Below are 13,739 nucleotides of genomic sequence, written 5' to 3'. Positions count from 1 at the left end.
CGGTGTTTCCGTGCGCTGCTCTGGTTCGCCAGAAGCGGCTCTGTCATGCTGGCCCAGAAGCTGTATGCCGGCTCCCTCAGCCAATAAAGCGAGATGAGCACCACAACTCCAGAGTCGGCCACGACTGGACCTAATGGTCAGGGCTCCCTTTACCTTTACCTTTACCTTTACTTTACTAATTATTACATGTAAGGAAGGATATAATTTTAAGTAAAATGGAATTTTCAATTAAATGTGTGTGAGGACCAGAATGATTATTTTCTGCCAAGAGTCTTGCACCTCTAACATGGCACTGTGTTCAGATTGCTAAGGAGAAGAATTGCTGTTTGTTGTTCTCTACAGGAAGCTGAGCATCCGCTTTTATTATTTTGGCACCTGGGATCTGTAAAATCGATGTTCTGATTAACCCAAGCAATCATCATTCAAGCCAAACAAACAACGGCATGCCAGAATTTACTAATATTGTCTGAAGGCAATCAGTTATCCAATCTGGCAGGGCTATACGTAAATTGCTTTTGAAGCTCTCTGATATTAGAGATGCTGTTATCTGGAGGAATTATCATTCACATTTGGTGAAAGAAATTTTTTAACCCATGCAAACCCTTTTTAGTTTATTTTAACTGTATCAGCCTGCAAAGGAAGACCCCCTTAAAGTCCTTTGTGGAAATGCAGTTAATGGCAGAGTTCAGAATGACTCCATTTTAACATAAAAATAGATTTTATTGATATTATGTTCTCAAAACATTGGCAAACTTAAGAACAAGTTTGTTTGATTGTTTGTTTGTTTGATTGTTTGTTTGTACATGACGACACCCAAACCTGGCCTCTTCTACTATTATTATTGTTTTGAGTTTGTGGGTGCAAAACATCCATAATCCCTTGATTTAGTAAGTACAGTGGTACCTCAGGTTACATACGCTTCAGGTTACATACACTTCAGGTTACAGACTCCGCTAACCCAGAAATAGTGCTTCAGGTTAAGAACTTTGCTTCAGGATGAGAACAGAAATCGTGCTCCGGTGGTGCAGCGGCAGCAGGAGGCCCCATTAGCTAAAGTGGTGCTTCAGGTTAAGAACAGTTTCAGGTTAAGAATGGATCTCTGGAACAAATTAAGTACTTAACCAGAGGTACCACTGTATTAGAATTTAATCAATGCTTAGAGAGTTAAACTGGAAGTCTGACTCTTAATAGCTGGACTCAGCTTGCTGTGTTCAAAAGATCACCGGAGAGATGGGTTGTTAACAGAGAACAAAGTTGGGGAGATGGGCTACTAGCAAAATGAAGACTCTGTTTTGCTCAGTTTCTTCTTGGGGGGAGACTTTTCTTGAGCTCTGAGATTGTGAGCAGAGGCAAAAAGAGAAGATTCCAAATGCCGATAGAAATCATGCAAAGGTCACCAGATGCAGGTGTGTCCTTAACATTTACTGATCCACTAACATTAAGACAGGTGATACATGATAGGGCCGTGAAGCAATGGAGCAGTTAAAATAATGGATTTATCCTTCACTTTCATACCCTTCCATAATTTTTTTTCCCTTTAGCTCTGTGTGGTTCCTGTTAATTACTTATTTATTATTGCTTTCACCATTGTCTAAATCTGATTTTTATCTCTACCATGTGATTTTATGCTCCTCCTGCATGTTTTGTTAATATTTGTTTTCGTGTGTGTTTTTTTATGTATTTTAATGGGTTTATTTGTTCAAAGCATTTTTAAAACCCCACACTTCAACTGAATGGGCTCCCAGAGTGCCTTATGCATGTAGGCCACCCTGATAATTCACATAAATGCACGGCCTAAAGTAAGCGGAAGCAACTGGGTCCTCTTGCTAGGTTCTCAAGCAACGTGGAGATATGTTCTGCCTTTAGGATGCTCTCAGATCACGAGTCTCGCAGACTCCTTTTTGTACTTTGCGTTGTAGTTTTGGACGCTTTGCGGAAATGCCTTGACGGCCAAAAGAGGAATATTTGGTAAAACAGGAGACTTGCAAACTATCCTCTGTTTGTCCTGCGCAAAAGATGATGTCACATACTCCGGTGCTTTAAACGGAGACATCTACGTCTGGAAAGGGCTCACCTTAGCCCGCACGATTCAAGGAGCTCATGGTGTAAGTTGCCTTCTACTTTCTCGGTTCTGTTTTGTGAAAACAACGAAGCGTCTTCCCTGAATTCGCTCTGAAGCACCACAGAGGCCCTTCGGGAAGGAGAGCCAGTGTGGTGTAGTGGTTAAGAGCGGTAGTCTCGTAATCTGGTGAACTGGGTTCGCGTCTCCGCTCCTCCACATGCAGCTGCTGGGTGACCTTGGGCCAGTCACACTTCTCTGAAGTCTCTCAGCCCCACTCACCTCACAGTGTTTGTTGTGGGGGAGGAAGGGAAAGGAGAATGTTAGGCACTTTGAGACTCCTTTGGGTAGTGATAAAGCGGGATATCAAATCCAAACTCTTCTTCTTCTACATTAATCCAGTAGGTTTTATATTCTGAATTAAGACTGTGCTGAAATCCTACCTTTGCCTCTGGTTCTCAAAAGCTTTCTCCCCTGTGAAAAGAGGCACATTTCCAACTGCTTTTGTGTGTGTGAAACTTCTCCAAAATTTTCAGGAGCAGGTTGCCACATATGTTATAGGATTTTGCCAGGAAATGCAGCAAGTGAGAAGCTACACAGAGAGCATCACGCCACTTCCTGACCACAAACCATGACTTGGGAGTGCTTCAGTCCAGCAACTTCCATCACCCATCATCCAGCTCACCATTGGTCAGGAAGACTGGGACCTTTGGGAGTAGGAACCTAGCAATATCTGGCGGTCCCATGGTGGCAAACCCTGGATGAGGTTGTTGTTTGTTAATGAAAAAAGAAGTTAGGTTTTCTGTGCGGAGGTCCTGACTTATAAATCATGCTAAGGGAGGTGTTCACTTGGCGACCATCACATGATAAATGTGATTTTTCGCTCCCTCACTTAGGGAAAGGTTCTACCTCTGACCCCTGATATATGGTGGAATCATCAAATCATTGGGTTTATATGAACAATGGGAGTTTCATAGGAAAAACAAGCTGATGTGAAGCCAACCTAAGTGTGATGACATTTAAGCCCTTACAAACAGGTTTGGGCTTTGAAACGCCTTTTGTTAAAAATCCAGTTCAAGTATGTATGTTGTTCATTCGCAGGCTGGCATTTTTAGCATGTATGCATGTGAAGAAGGTTTTGCCACCGGTGGGAGAGATGGCTGCATTCGACTGTGGGACACTGTTTTTAAGCCAATAACTAAAATTGATCTCAGGGAAAATGAACAAGGCTATAAAGGTAATGAAAATACTTTTTACCCAACTCTATGTTTCTATGATTCTATGAAATTATTTGTCATGCATTTAATGCAATACAAAACATGAATATTTTTGTTCTTTTTCTCTTCCTCCGAGTTTGAATTTAATCATTATTGCTGTGATCCTGAGGAGGCAGTGGAATACGTACAAGAGTTAGCACATCTGCCCTTCGGATTTTGCCTTTTTCCCCACAATTGTAGCTTACGGCACTACCTCTTCCCCAAGTGAAGCACAACCAATTCCTTCGTTTCATGTTGGGTGGTAAAGTAAAGGTAAAGGTACCCCTGCCCGTACGGGCCAGTCTTGCCAGACTCTGGGGTTGTGCGCCCATCTCACTCAAGAGGCCAGGGGCCAGTGCTGTCCGAAGACACTTCCGGGTCACGTGGCCAGTGTGACATCGCTGCTCTGGCAAGCCAGAGCTGCACACGGAAACACCGTTTACCTTCCCGCTAGAAAGCGGTCCCTATTTATCTACTTGCACCCGAGGGTGCTTTCGAACTGCTAGGTTGGCAGGCGCTGGGACCGAACAACGGGAGCGCCGCGGGGATTCGAACCGCCGACCTTTCGATCGGCAAGCCCTAGGCGCTGAGGCTTTAACCCACAGCGCCACCTGCGTCCCATGTTGGGTGGTACTACAAAATAATTGGAGGTGGCAAAATGAATGGGCATAGCATCTGGATTGCAGATTGCGATGTGTGTGTGTTACTCTGATACTCAAACTTCCTTAACAGACAATGTAGGAAGCTGCCGTATAGCAGGTCAGAATATTTGTCCACCAAGCTCAGTATTTCTGGGCCAACTTCAGTTTTGAGGGGGTCCAGAGAAAGCTGCTCTCTTGTAGAGTCTCCTCCACGGTTGGCAACCCCTCGTGGGATTACCTTGTGGCAGTGCAGGACAATACTTAGCAGCAGCAGCACTCTGCGTGATTGCATCTAGCAATGCTATGTGTGGGAGTATTATGGGATATGATGTCATATTCTGGTCCAGTCCTGGATCCCACAGAAAAGGAGTCAAGGCTGGACAGAAGTTGCAGGACCATGGATAGCTCCTAGTGAGCAACTTGACTAGCACTGGCTAGTGGCTTCTTTTCTAGCAATTGTTGCAGACTGAGGTGCTCATGTGAAGATGCTCTAAGCTGTGGGTACCCTGAAAGGATCCAGCTGGAAACAGGACCCTTGACTGGATGGATCTCAGTCTGATCCAGAGAGGTTTTTACGTTGTAAGTCCCACGTATCTCAATGAAGTGAACCTTCCTAGAAATATGTGTGCGAAATTATGCTTGGCATAAAATTCTTTCCTAATAGCTTCCTAGAATACCATTGTACTGTCACACACACAAAGATTTTCTTGCCCCTGCTACCTGAAAATGCTAGAGATCTTCTCCATTCATTTGTTTTAGTGTCACTCGCCTCCTGTATGATGGCAATGTGGCCCCATTTATGCTTCTATAAATAGTGATTTCGATGCTATTTATGCCATTGTATTTTTGTAGTTAGTGGTTTGTCCTTTAAATTATTTCTCCGGATAACTTCTCTGCAGGACCTCCTTTGCAGACACAGTTTGAGCTTCATCAGTGTTAACAGCAGTAAATCCATAGAAATGGGCACTGACATTTCTCCGAGGTTGAAGCACCTGTGTACTCGGCGTGTAAGAGGACCTCAAAATGATGGAGATAAAAATAGCCACAGCCAATTAAGAGATATAGCTGGGAATCACAAATCAGAATAAAGTTACAAAAGCTATCTTCCTAACCCTTATCCTTCTATACATTCCACGTAACAGAGATTTCAGAAGTCACAGACAATAGGATCTCTCGGGTGGTGCAAAGAAATAGGTACAAAAGCACAGAAGGCAACATGGAGACACAGCAGAGATGAAATGGAGATTGAGGGACAATAGCAAGCTAGCTTCATAGTACAATGCATTGCAAGTGGGGCGAATCCCCTAAGCAAATCAGGTGTGCAATCTAGAATCGTCTAGCACTTGAATATATGTGTGCTCCCACACAGCTGAGATCACTTTCTAGTTAGTCTCTGGCTTTGAAGCACCGTAGCACAAGATAACACAGGTGCTTCAACCCAATGATCTCATCCTAGTTACTCTAATGTATCTGTTAGGATATGGTTCCATTCCACCTTAAAAGGGTATAGGCATGATGTTTGGACAGTGTTCTCAAAGCTACAAACATGAGTCTGACCAAACTGGGGGAGGCAGTGGAAGACAGGAGTGCCTGGCGTGCTCTGGTCCATGGGGTCACGAAGAGTCGGACACGACTAAACAACAACATGATGTTTGTGTATCACATGACTGTTTACTCCCAGCACAGTCTGCTGGGAACTTCTGTATGTTGCTTTTGTATTATGGCTGTTTTGCTGGACACGAAGGCAAGCAGTCATGTTTTCCTTTGTTCCCAAACTACGCTGAATAAATGCTGTAAATATGCTCTGTCTTCCTCTTCCGTTGTGGATGATTTATACACTCTGCTGACAGAGTGTGCACGGGTCTCGGAACGTATCTGAGGCTCGTGTCACTGACCGACTGATGCTGTTCCACAGGAGACTGGTGATCGTCTGGAGCCAGCTAGGGTCCTGCCAGATGCCCCCGTCTCCCCAGCAGTATCCTCTTCTCACAAAGGCCAGCTTTCACCCAGAGACCTAAGCGAGGAAACCATTTTCTCGAGAACCTCCAACTAATTAATTGACCTAAGAAGCAGGGGCGGAGGAAGGGGGTGCGGTGGGGGTGGTATGCCCTGGGTGTCACCACTGAGGGGGGTGACAGAATGCCTGGCGGCATTCACTCCAGTGCCTGCAGTGCGCCCAAGCCACGCGTCTCTCCTGGGAGAGACATGGTGGCTTAGGCGAGCGCAGGCTCTGCGGTGCCCAAACGGTCCACCCACTGCCTCCCCCTCAGCTGTAGGGTGGCTGAGTGGGAGGAGGCAGGCAGAATCCTCGGAGGCCCCACAGAGCTTTTCTTCCCTGGTTGGCCCCATCCCTTGGGCACAGGGCACGCATGCCACCCCAGGCACCCTATTGGCTTGCTTCGCCGCTGCTAAGAAGACAGACTCAGATGAATATATTTGGAATCAGAGGGGCATTTTCATCATCTGTTTGTTTTTGTTTTTCAAAATAAGGCTTGTTCTTTAGGTAATAAGCAAATTCTGCAGGATCTGTAGACAGTTGAATATTGCATAAGTGCCTATATAAGGTTATGTTTGAATAAATGGGTGTGTGGGTGCTTTTTCTCAGAAGAAGCTGACCTGGTCATTCCTGTGGTGTTTCAAGGAACCTATGAATGTATCAATAAGAAACGCCCCATAGTAAATTTGGATGAGTCACTTGAACTCAGCCCAGATTTATTAAAATATATATTTGTTGGCATGGACAGAGTGAGGATGTTGTGTTGTGCTTTGAAACATTGCAAAAGATTCCTACAACCGTTATTTTGTCTGAAGGTCAAAAGCAGTGTAACAGATAATATATTTTCCAGCTTCTTTCCAGCCCTTATCTAAGGAAGAAAACTTTGTTAATTCCCAGTAACTCCAGGTCTTAAAGCCCGGCTGAATCAGTTTAGCTGAGGAAAACCAAGCACATTTGGGGTATAGCTCATAGGGGTGGGTGCAGAAAATGTTTCAGGAAGAGTGATGCAATGTATTTTATTCCTACACAAACACGTGTGTGTGTGTGTGTGTGTGTGTGTGTGTGTCTCCACATATATACCTGTGTTTATATATGTGGTTGTATGAGAGAGAATGAGAGAGTGGGGAATGACAAAGCTAATTTCTAGGGTAAGAATCACATAAAAACATGTGGACTATCCTTTTGTTTTAGAGCAATTCCAGTTTCCATAAACAGTGGTACCTTGGGATGCGAACGGGTTCCGTTTCGGAGCCCCATTCGCTTCCTGAACATAACGTAAGACGTGTCTGCGCGGGTCGTGTTTCGCAGCTTCCGCGCATGCACGCGACGTCATTTTTACCGTCTGCACATGCGCGAGCGGCGAAACCCGTAAGTAACGTGCTCCGTTACTTCTGGGTCGCCGCGGAGTGCAACCTGAAAGCGCTCAACCCGAAGCGTATTTATCCCGAGGTATGACTGTATACTTTTACAATTGTCAGGAGAGCGACGGTCACCACAATTATGGAGGGGCAAAAAATCTTCCCTTCAGAATGATGGGCAGCAGTAGGATGCCATCATTTATTTATAAATGCCATTTACCCCTAATGTGCTGCTTGTAAAGGCATGTCAGTTTCTCACAGGGGGTCTAGAACGCATTCCATCCTTGAAGGAAGTTAAAATCTTTTTAGCTTAAAGGGGGGGGATCTCATTAGGGGTTCATCAAATTAATGTCATTTATTAGCCATTGATTCTGAGTAGAGAACATTTGGAGAGAAGCACACAAGGGCAAAGAAAATTGCAGCACACAGATGTAGAGGTATAAACTATTAATACTAATTGGCTCATTGAGACAGAATTCCACTTGCAGAGAATTGTGCAGATGCACTTTGGCTCCTTTTGTATCCATGGAGGGGGGAATCATGTGCTCCCTTTGGACATGCACATGTGAGGTTTGGGAGGTGCAAACAACATCCAGCAGGCTTTATTTATTTATACCACTTTATAGGGTTAAACCACAGAGCCTAGGACTTGCCGATCAGAAGGTCGGTGGTTTGAATCCCCGCGACGGGGTGAGCTCCCTTTGCTTGGTCCTAGCTCCTGCCAACCTAGCAGTTCAGAAGCACAAAAAGTGCAAGTAGGTGAATAGGTCCCGCTCCGGCGGGAATGTCTGTGTAAGTTAAGTGCCTATGCAAATGTCCTGAAAACACCGGAAAAGTTTTGTGTTCCAAGTTCTCAAGCCCAGGAGGTTTGGAGATAGCCTGTTCTGGTCAGGGTTGCACTCTCTTAGAAGAAGCTGCTTCATATTTTGCGGATACTCCAGCATCTAGCATTGTCACTGGAGGGCAAAGCAGTGGTGAGGAGTTCCTGTTTCCAGCCCCCTCTGATTTGCCAGGTATATAGCCGCTTTTGCGCAGAAATGACTTGACCAAGATGCTTCATGAGCTTTAAGTGTGACTACTCCTGAAGACAACTTGGCAACTTAAACTGGTTCAAATGCAGTGGCCAGATTATTGACTAGGGTTAGGTTTAGAACTCATGTAACTTCTCTTCCAACTGCTTTGGCTGCCTGTTCGTTTCCAGGTGCAGTTTAAGAACTTCACACTAGTGTTTAAAGCCCTAAACACCTTCGGCTCTAAACATCTGAGAGTGCAGAAGCTCTTGGGTATTAAGATCAGCAGGGAAGGCCCTCGTGGTAATTCTCCCACCCTTGGAAGTTCAGTCGGGTGGTGACCCAGAACAGGGGCTGCCACTAACGTTGGGAAACTCTGTCTATACAGAAGTGTGTCTGGTACCTTCACAGAGGTAGTGTCCAGGATCAGTTCTGAGTTGTGAGACCACATCTTGCTGGGATGCTGCCGGGAGTCGGGGGCAATTGGCAGACCCCCAGCTGGCTCCAGCCGGCAGCCGGGCAATACTCCGGTTCTCGGAACAGCATCAAAACTGCGACTCAAGCCTCAGATACCTTTAGAGACTCTGAGCATGCAAACCAGCAGAGATAAGAACTCTTTGCAGCAGAAGAGGCGGACAGAAATATGTGTAAGCAGTATTTACAGGCATTTTATTCAGCATAGTTCAGGAACAAAGGAAAACATGTCTGCTTCCTTTCGTCTCCAGCAAAAGAGCAATACAAAAGCTATATACAAACGGAAGTTCCCAGCAGATCTGTGCTGGAAGTAAACAGGCATGTGACACACAACAGTCCTGCCTGTACCCTTTTAAGGTGGAACGGAACTATATCCTAACATCCTCCCCCTTTCCGTGTAACCTGTAGTACCTGTGGTTCAACCCACTTGCAACCTCTGTACATAAACCTTAAGGTGTTCTCTGTTAACAGCCTTAGACAACAGATCTGCAGGAATTTCGTTTCGTTTCCTGGCATGTAGGACACCTGAATGAGTCCTTTCTGAACTATATCCTAACAATCTTTAGAGGGAGTGAACCCCCCCCCCCCGAAAACAATCTGAGGACATAATTCTGGGTCAACGAGAGAAAGCTGGAACCTTCATGCCTTGCTTGAGGAATGGGAGACAGGTCTTGCATTCATGTCCAGCTTGTGGGCTTCCTGTAAGCATCTGGTTGGCTGTTATAGAAGCAGGATGCTGGGCTGAATTAGGCCCTTAGGCTGAACTAGCCAGGCTCTTCATATGTGAAAGATTTTTCAGAGTCTGAACCAGGAATTAATATTAGACCATGCCATGTAGTGACTTAATCCCCATGAAACATAGCAAACCTGTAGTTTGATCGAAGAATGAGATTAAAGTCAGTTTTGTTCTCGTATTTTTGGAAGCAGGGCACATCTGCTTACTGTTCAGTAGAAGAGAGCTTTATCTGATGAAACAGATTGCAAGCCTGCCAGCAGCGAGAATTAACTGTTCTGTAGTGCTCATCCATATGCACTTTGTTAACATAGTCAGTGATGGTAAACTGGAGAGAGAAAAGGACTGATATCTGATTCGTATCAGATAAAATACCTCTCAATTAAGAGTGCTTAATAAAGAACGGCGTGCACATTTACATAAATTAACCTTTGGCTACTACACGCGCTGAAGAATGGAAAGAATGATGTTTTGTGAACAGGTGTCAGCAGGTTCCTTAAAAAATGTGTGTGTGCCGAATCAGAAAATCAGCATCTGAAAGAGGTCTTTCCACATTGCAGTCCATGGAGAGATATGTAGCACACCAATGGCATATTGGTATTTCCTGGCCTCCTGGGCCCTGTTTTTTGCAGACCCTGGCAGACAGGCCTTAACAAGCCCCAGGTGAGCTGCCTTTCATCTTTGATAGACAGCTCTGGACTTGGCAGCTGTGAGCTTGTCCATGCTACCATTTGCCCTGCTGCATCCCCACAGGAGAACTCTCTTATTTACTGCTGGATCAGAGCAAATGTCCATCAGATTTTCCATGGATGGATGTTTGCTCCGATTCAGCACTAAAGAGAGGGTTTCCCTGGGGGTAAAGCAGTGGGGCAAACAGAAGACTTCTCAGACCCGTGCCTAGAAATCATGAGACAAGCAGGAAACAAGTGGCTTTACATTATTATGCATGGACTCCCATTAACCAAAACCTCACATAAGCTGCTAGTTACCTGTATTCTTATTCCTTGTAGTGTTGTGAGCTGCACTGAATACCAGCTGAAGGAGCACTGGCACTTCAGGCAGAAGTTAACCAGGGCTGAGTGCTTTTAAGTCACCCTGCTTTCAGTGCACATTTTGAACACTCACAGGAAACAGTGCAACTTAAGTAGGGTTGCCACATGTCCTCTTTTTCCAGGACACATCTTTTTTTCCGGGGTAAAATTTCTGTCCGGGTGGATTTTTTTAATTTGTCAAATATCTCTGGCTATACTTTCTGGATGAGACATAGGCATAACTGGTGGTTGAAGACTTGCTTTCATCTTCTCTTCTCCTGCCCATCCTCAGCAATATATCACAGCTTCTATAGCTTACATATAGTAGAGGTATTTAAAATGAGAGTCGTCATAACATGCTCTTATAGGCTCTTCAGAATCTTCTTTGGCGATCACTTGTAGTCAAGTAAGATTGTCTTCTATGAACACGGTCTTAACAGTGAGTCTGTGACTGTGGAGGGCAATTCTGGATCTCCATGTTCTTCCACAGTGGGGACATAGGTTTCTAGGTGGGAGTTGATCACGGTGAGGGTTTGCCAAGTGTGCCTTCAGCATGTTTTCCCCTTTCATCCTGAGTTTGAGGCAACCCTAACATAAGGGCTTAACTTTTACTGGATCATGTCACAATGGATCAGTGTGTCTTGCTGTTGACCAGAAGGTTGGTGGTTTGAGCCCACCCTGGGACGACTGTGGGCCAGAGAGTCCCTTTCAACTCTATGATTCTATATGCCATATAAACAGACTGATAGCCAGCCATCGTCATTCTATATATATATATATATATATATATATATATATATATGCAGGTTTTGGTGTCCTCGGGTGTCTTCCCGTGTAAAAGTTGGGGTGTCTAGGCGACGTTTCGACGAGGTCTCACTCGTCATCTTCAGGCTGGTGCTTTCGGCTTCTTGTTACTGGAACAGAGCAGGATCTCAGTGTTTGAGTTCCTATAAATACTGTTGAGGGGGTGTGGTGTATAGCCTCCCACTAGCCTGGGAACTTCCTCTCTGCCCAGAACATTGGAGGCTATACACCACACCCCCTCAACAGTATTTATAGGAACTCAAACACTGAGATCCTGCTCTGTTCCAGTAACAAGAAGCCGAAAGCACCAGCCTGAAGATGACGAGTGAGACCTCGTCGAAACGTCGCCTAGACACCCCAACTTTTACACGGGAAGACACCCGAGGACACCAAAACCTGCATTCCTGTACCCGTGAAAATCTACGAAAGCAAATATATATATATATATATATATATATATATATGCAGTATTAGTTTTTTAACATATCGTTTTCAACAATAATTAAACATACTTTTACATCTTATACAATCTTTTTTGACTTCCATCAATCACATCTGAAAATTTTCCAGTCTAATCACTTAATATACATTTCTTACTTTCACTATTACATTTAAATCTCATAATGAATATCTCTAATCTTTCTCTATTTTGCACTGTTTCATTTATTTCTCCTTCTCCTTACAAAACTTCTTGTAGTCCAACCAGCATCATTTGTTGATTATAGTTGCTCTTCAAATAGTTTGTATATTTCTTCCACTCTTCTGTGAATCTCTGGTCCCGCAGGTTTCGAATCCTTCCTGTCATCTTATCCAATTCTGCGTAGTCCATTAATTTTGTCTGCCATTCTTCTTCCGTCAGAATTTCTTCTAGCTTCCGTTTCTGCACTAACAATACTCTTGCTGCTGTTGTTGCATATAAAAACAAGTTAACATCTTATCTATTAATATCCTCACCTGTAATCCGCCGTCGTCATTCTAAGGCTATTCTGTCCTCTCTCAGGTTTGTCCATCCGAAGCGTGTGCTGGAAAGCAGACCGGCTTTTAGCAGGGACGCAGGACAGCGAAATATTTGAGGTCATCGTGAGAGAAAGAGACAAGCCCATGCTCATAATGCAAGGTCACTGCGAAGGAGAGCTCTGGGCCCTGGCGGTGCATCCCAAGAAACCGTTAGTTGTTACCGGCAGCGACGATCGATCCGTGAGGTAAGGCAAGAAGATGGCCTATGGACTGTCGCCACATACATTCTGGGGAGCTGCCATGCTTTAAAATGGGGATGGGGGCATTTCCTTGTTGGTAAACATCCCACGGAGGGACACACCAGTGGGGAGTGGGGCCAGAGACTCAAAGTAAGTACAGTGGTACCTCAGGTTACATACGCTTCAGGTTACATACGCTTCAGGTTACAGACTCCGCTAACCCAGAAATAGTGCTTCAGGTTAAGAACTTTGCTTCAGGATGAGAACAGAAATCGGGCTCCGGCGGCGTGGTAGCAGCAGGAGGCCCCATTAGCTAAAGTGGTGCTTCAGGTTAAGAACAGTTTCAGGTTAAGTACAGACCTCCGGAACAAATTAAGTACTTAACCTGAGGTACCACTGTAGAGCAATGTATGCGCCAAGCCCTGTAAAAGCCAGAGGTTTCTGTTTGCACACACTCAAACATGCATCATGAAACAGGATGTGCAGTCAAAGCAGATGCTTCACCACTGAATTATGGCTCTGAAAACTATTCCTGTTCTGCTAATTTTTTCTCAGAGGAAGGCTCAAGCATTAATTGTTCCGAAACACCAGTAAAGCTTATGAGATCCTTAATTTACTGGTGAGGTGGTTGCTAAGTAACCCATTTTTTGAGTGCGGGGGGGGGGATGCAGCAGCCAGCATAAATTTCCAGTAAATGAACTCAGTGGCCAGGTGTCTGATAGAATAAGCTGGAGTAGTTCCAAGAAAACACAATTCTTTGGACTGGTTAAGGATTGCAGAAGTCAGGGTTTTCGACAAGTGAATTACAGAGCTTCCAAAGCAAGCTGAAGCAGACTTTCTGAGAAGTGTGAGCAGCTGCTAGATTTCAAGCAGTCTTAGCTTTTGGCAACTTTCTGCTTAGAAAAGAGCATGGATCTGTGTCTCCCCTCCCCCCTTGTCTCCCTGACCCAGAAGAGGCATGAAAGGGGCAGAGGAGAGAATAGCTGCACACATGCACAGTCTCCAATTGTTTGGGGAAAGCCCTGGAAAGGAGGAGACAACGACTTCTTCATTTGTATGCTGCCGTATACCTGCAGGCCTCAGGGCGGTTCACAGGACAACACAAAAACAGCTCTGTTGAGCCGGGGACATTTAGTCTCAGCAACTGATTTCATGGAGTAAGACCCACAGAGAACGCTGCT

At 44.9% G+C, this 13,739-nt stretch overlaps 1 protein-coding gene across 8 annotated transcripts in view; it reads left to right on the top strand.

Annotated features, from left to right (window-relative positions):
- The window catches only part of EML6 (EMAP like 6), a 160,360-nt gene that overhangs the window by 57,734 nt on the left and 88,887 nt on the right, over nucleotides 1-13,739 (top strand). For 6 of the 8 annotated variants that reach the window (XR_014166234.1, XR_014166235.1, XM_081903624.1 and 3 more), the window contains exons 6-8: nucleotides 1,920-2,105; nucleotides 3,161-3,296; nucleotides 12,363-12,564. Coding sequence is in view for 5 of the 8 variants with exons in the window: in XM_081903624.1 (XP_081759750.1) it covers nucleotides 1,920-2,105; nucleotides 3,161-3,296; nucleotides 12,363-12,564 (524 nt within the window). In the remaining 3 variants the exon portion in view is untranslated. Of the gene's footprint in view, nucleotides 1-1,893; nucleotides 2,106-3,160; nucleotides 3,297-12,362; nucleotides 12,565-13,739 lie in introns of those variants that run through there. The other 2 variants (XM_081903625.1, XM_081903626.1) reach the window with 2 other exon arrangements.

Source organism: Podarcis melisellensis, assembly GCF_964234715.1.
Source record: "Podarcis melisellensis genome assembly, chromosome: 3".
NCBI classification, from domain to species: domain Eukaryota; kingdom Metazoa; phylum Chordata; class Lepidosauria; order Squamata; family Lacertidae; genus Podarcis; species Podarcis melisellensis.
This window is presented reverse-complemented; position numbering and strand designations above follow the sequence as displayed.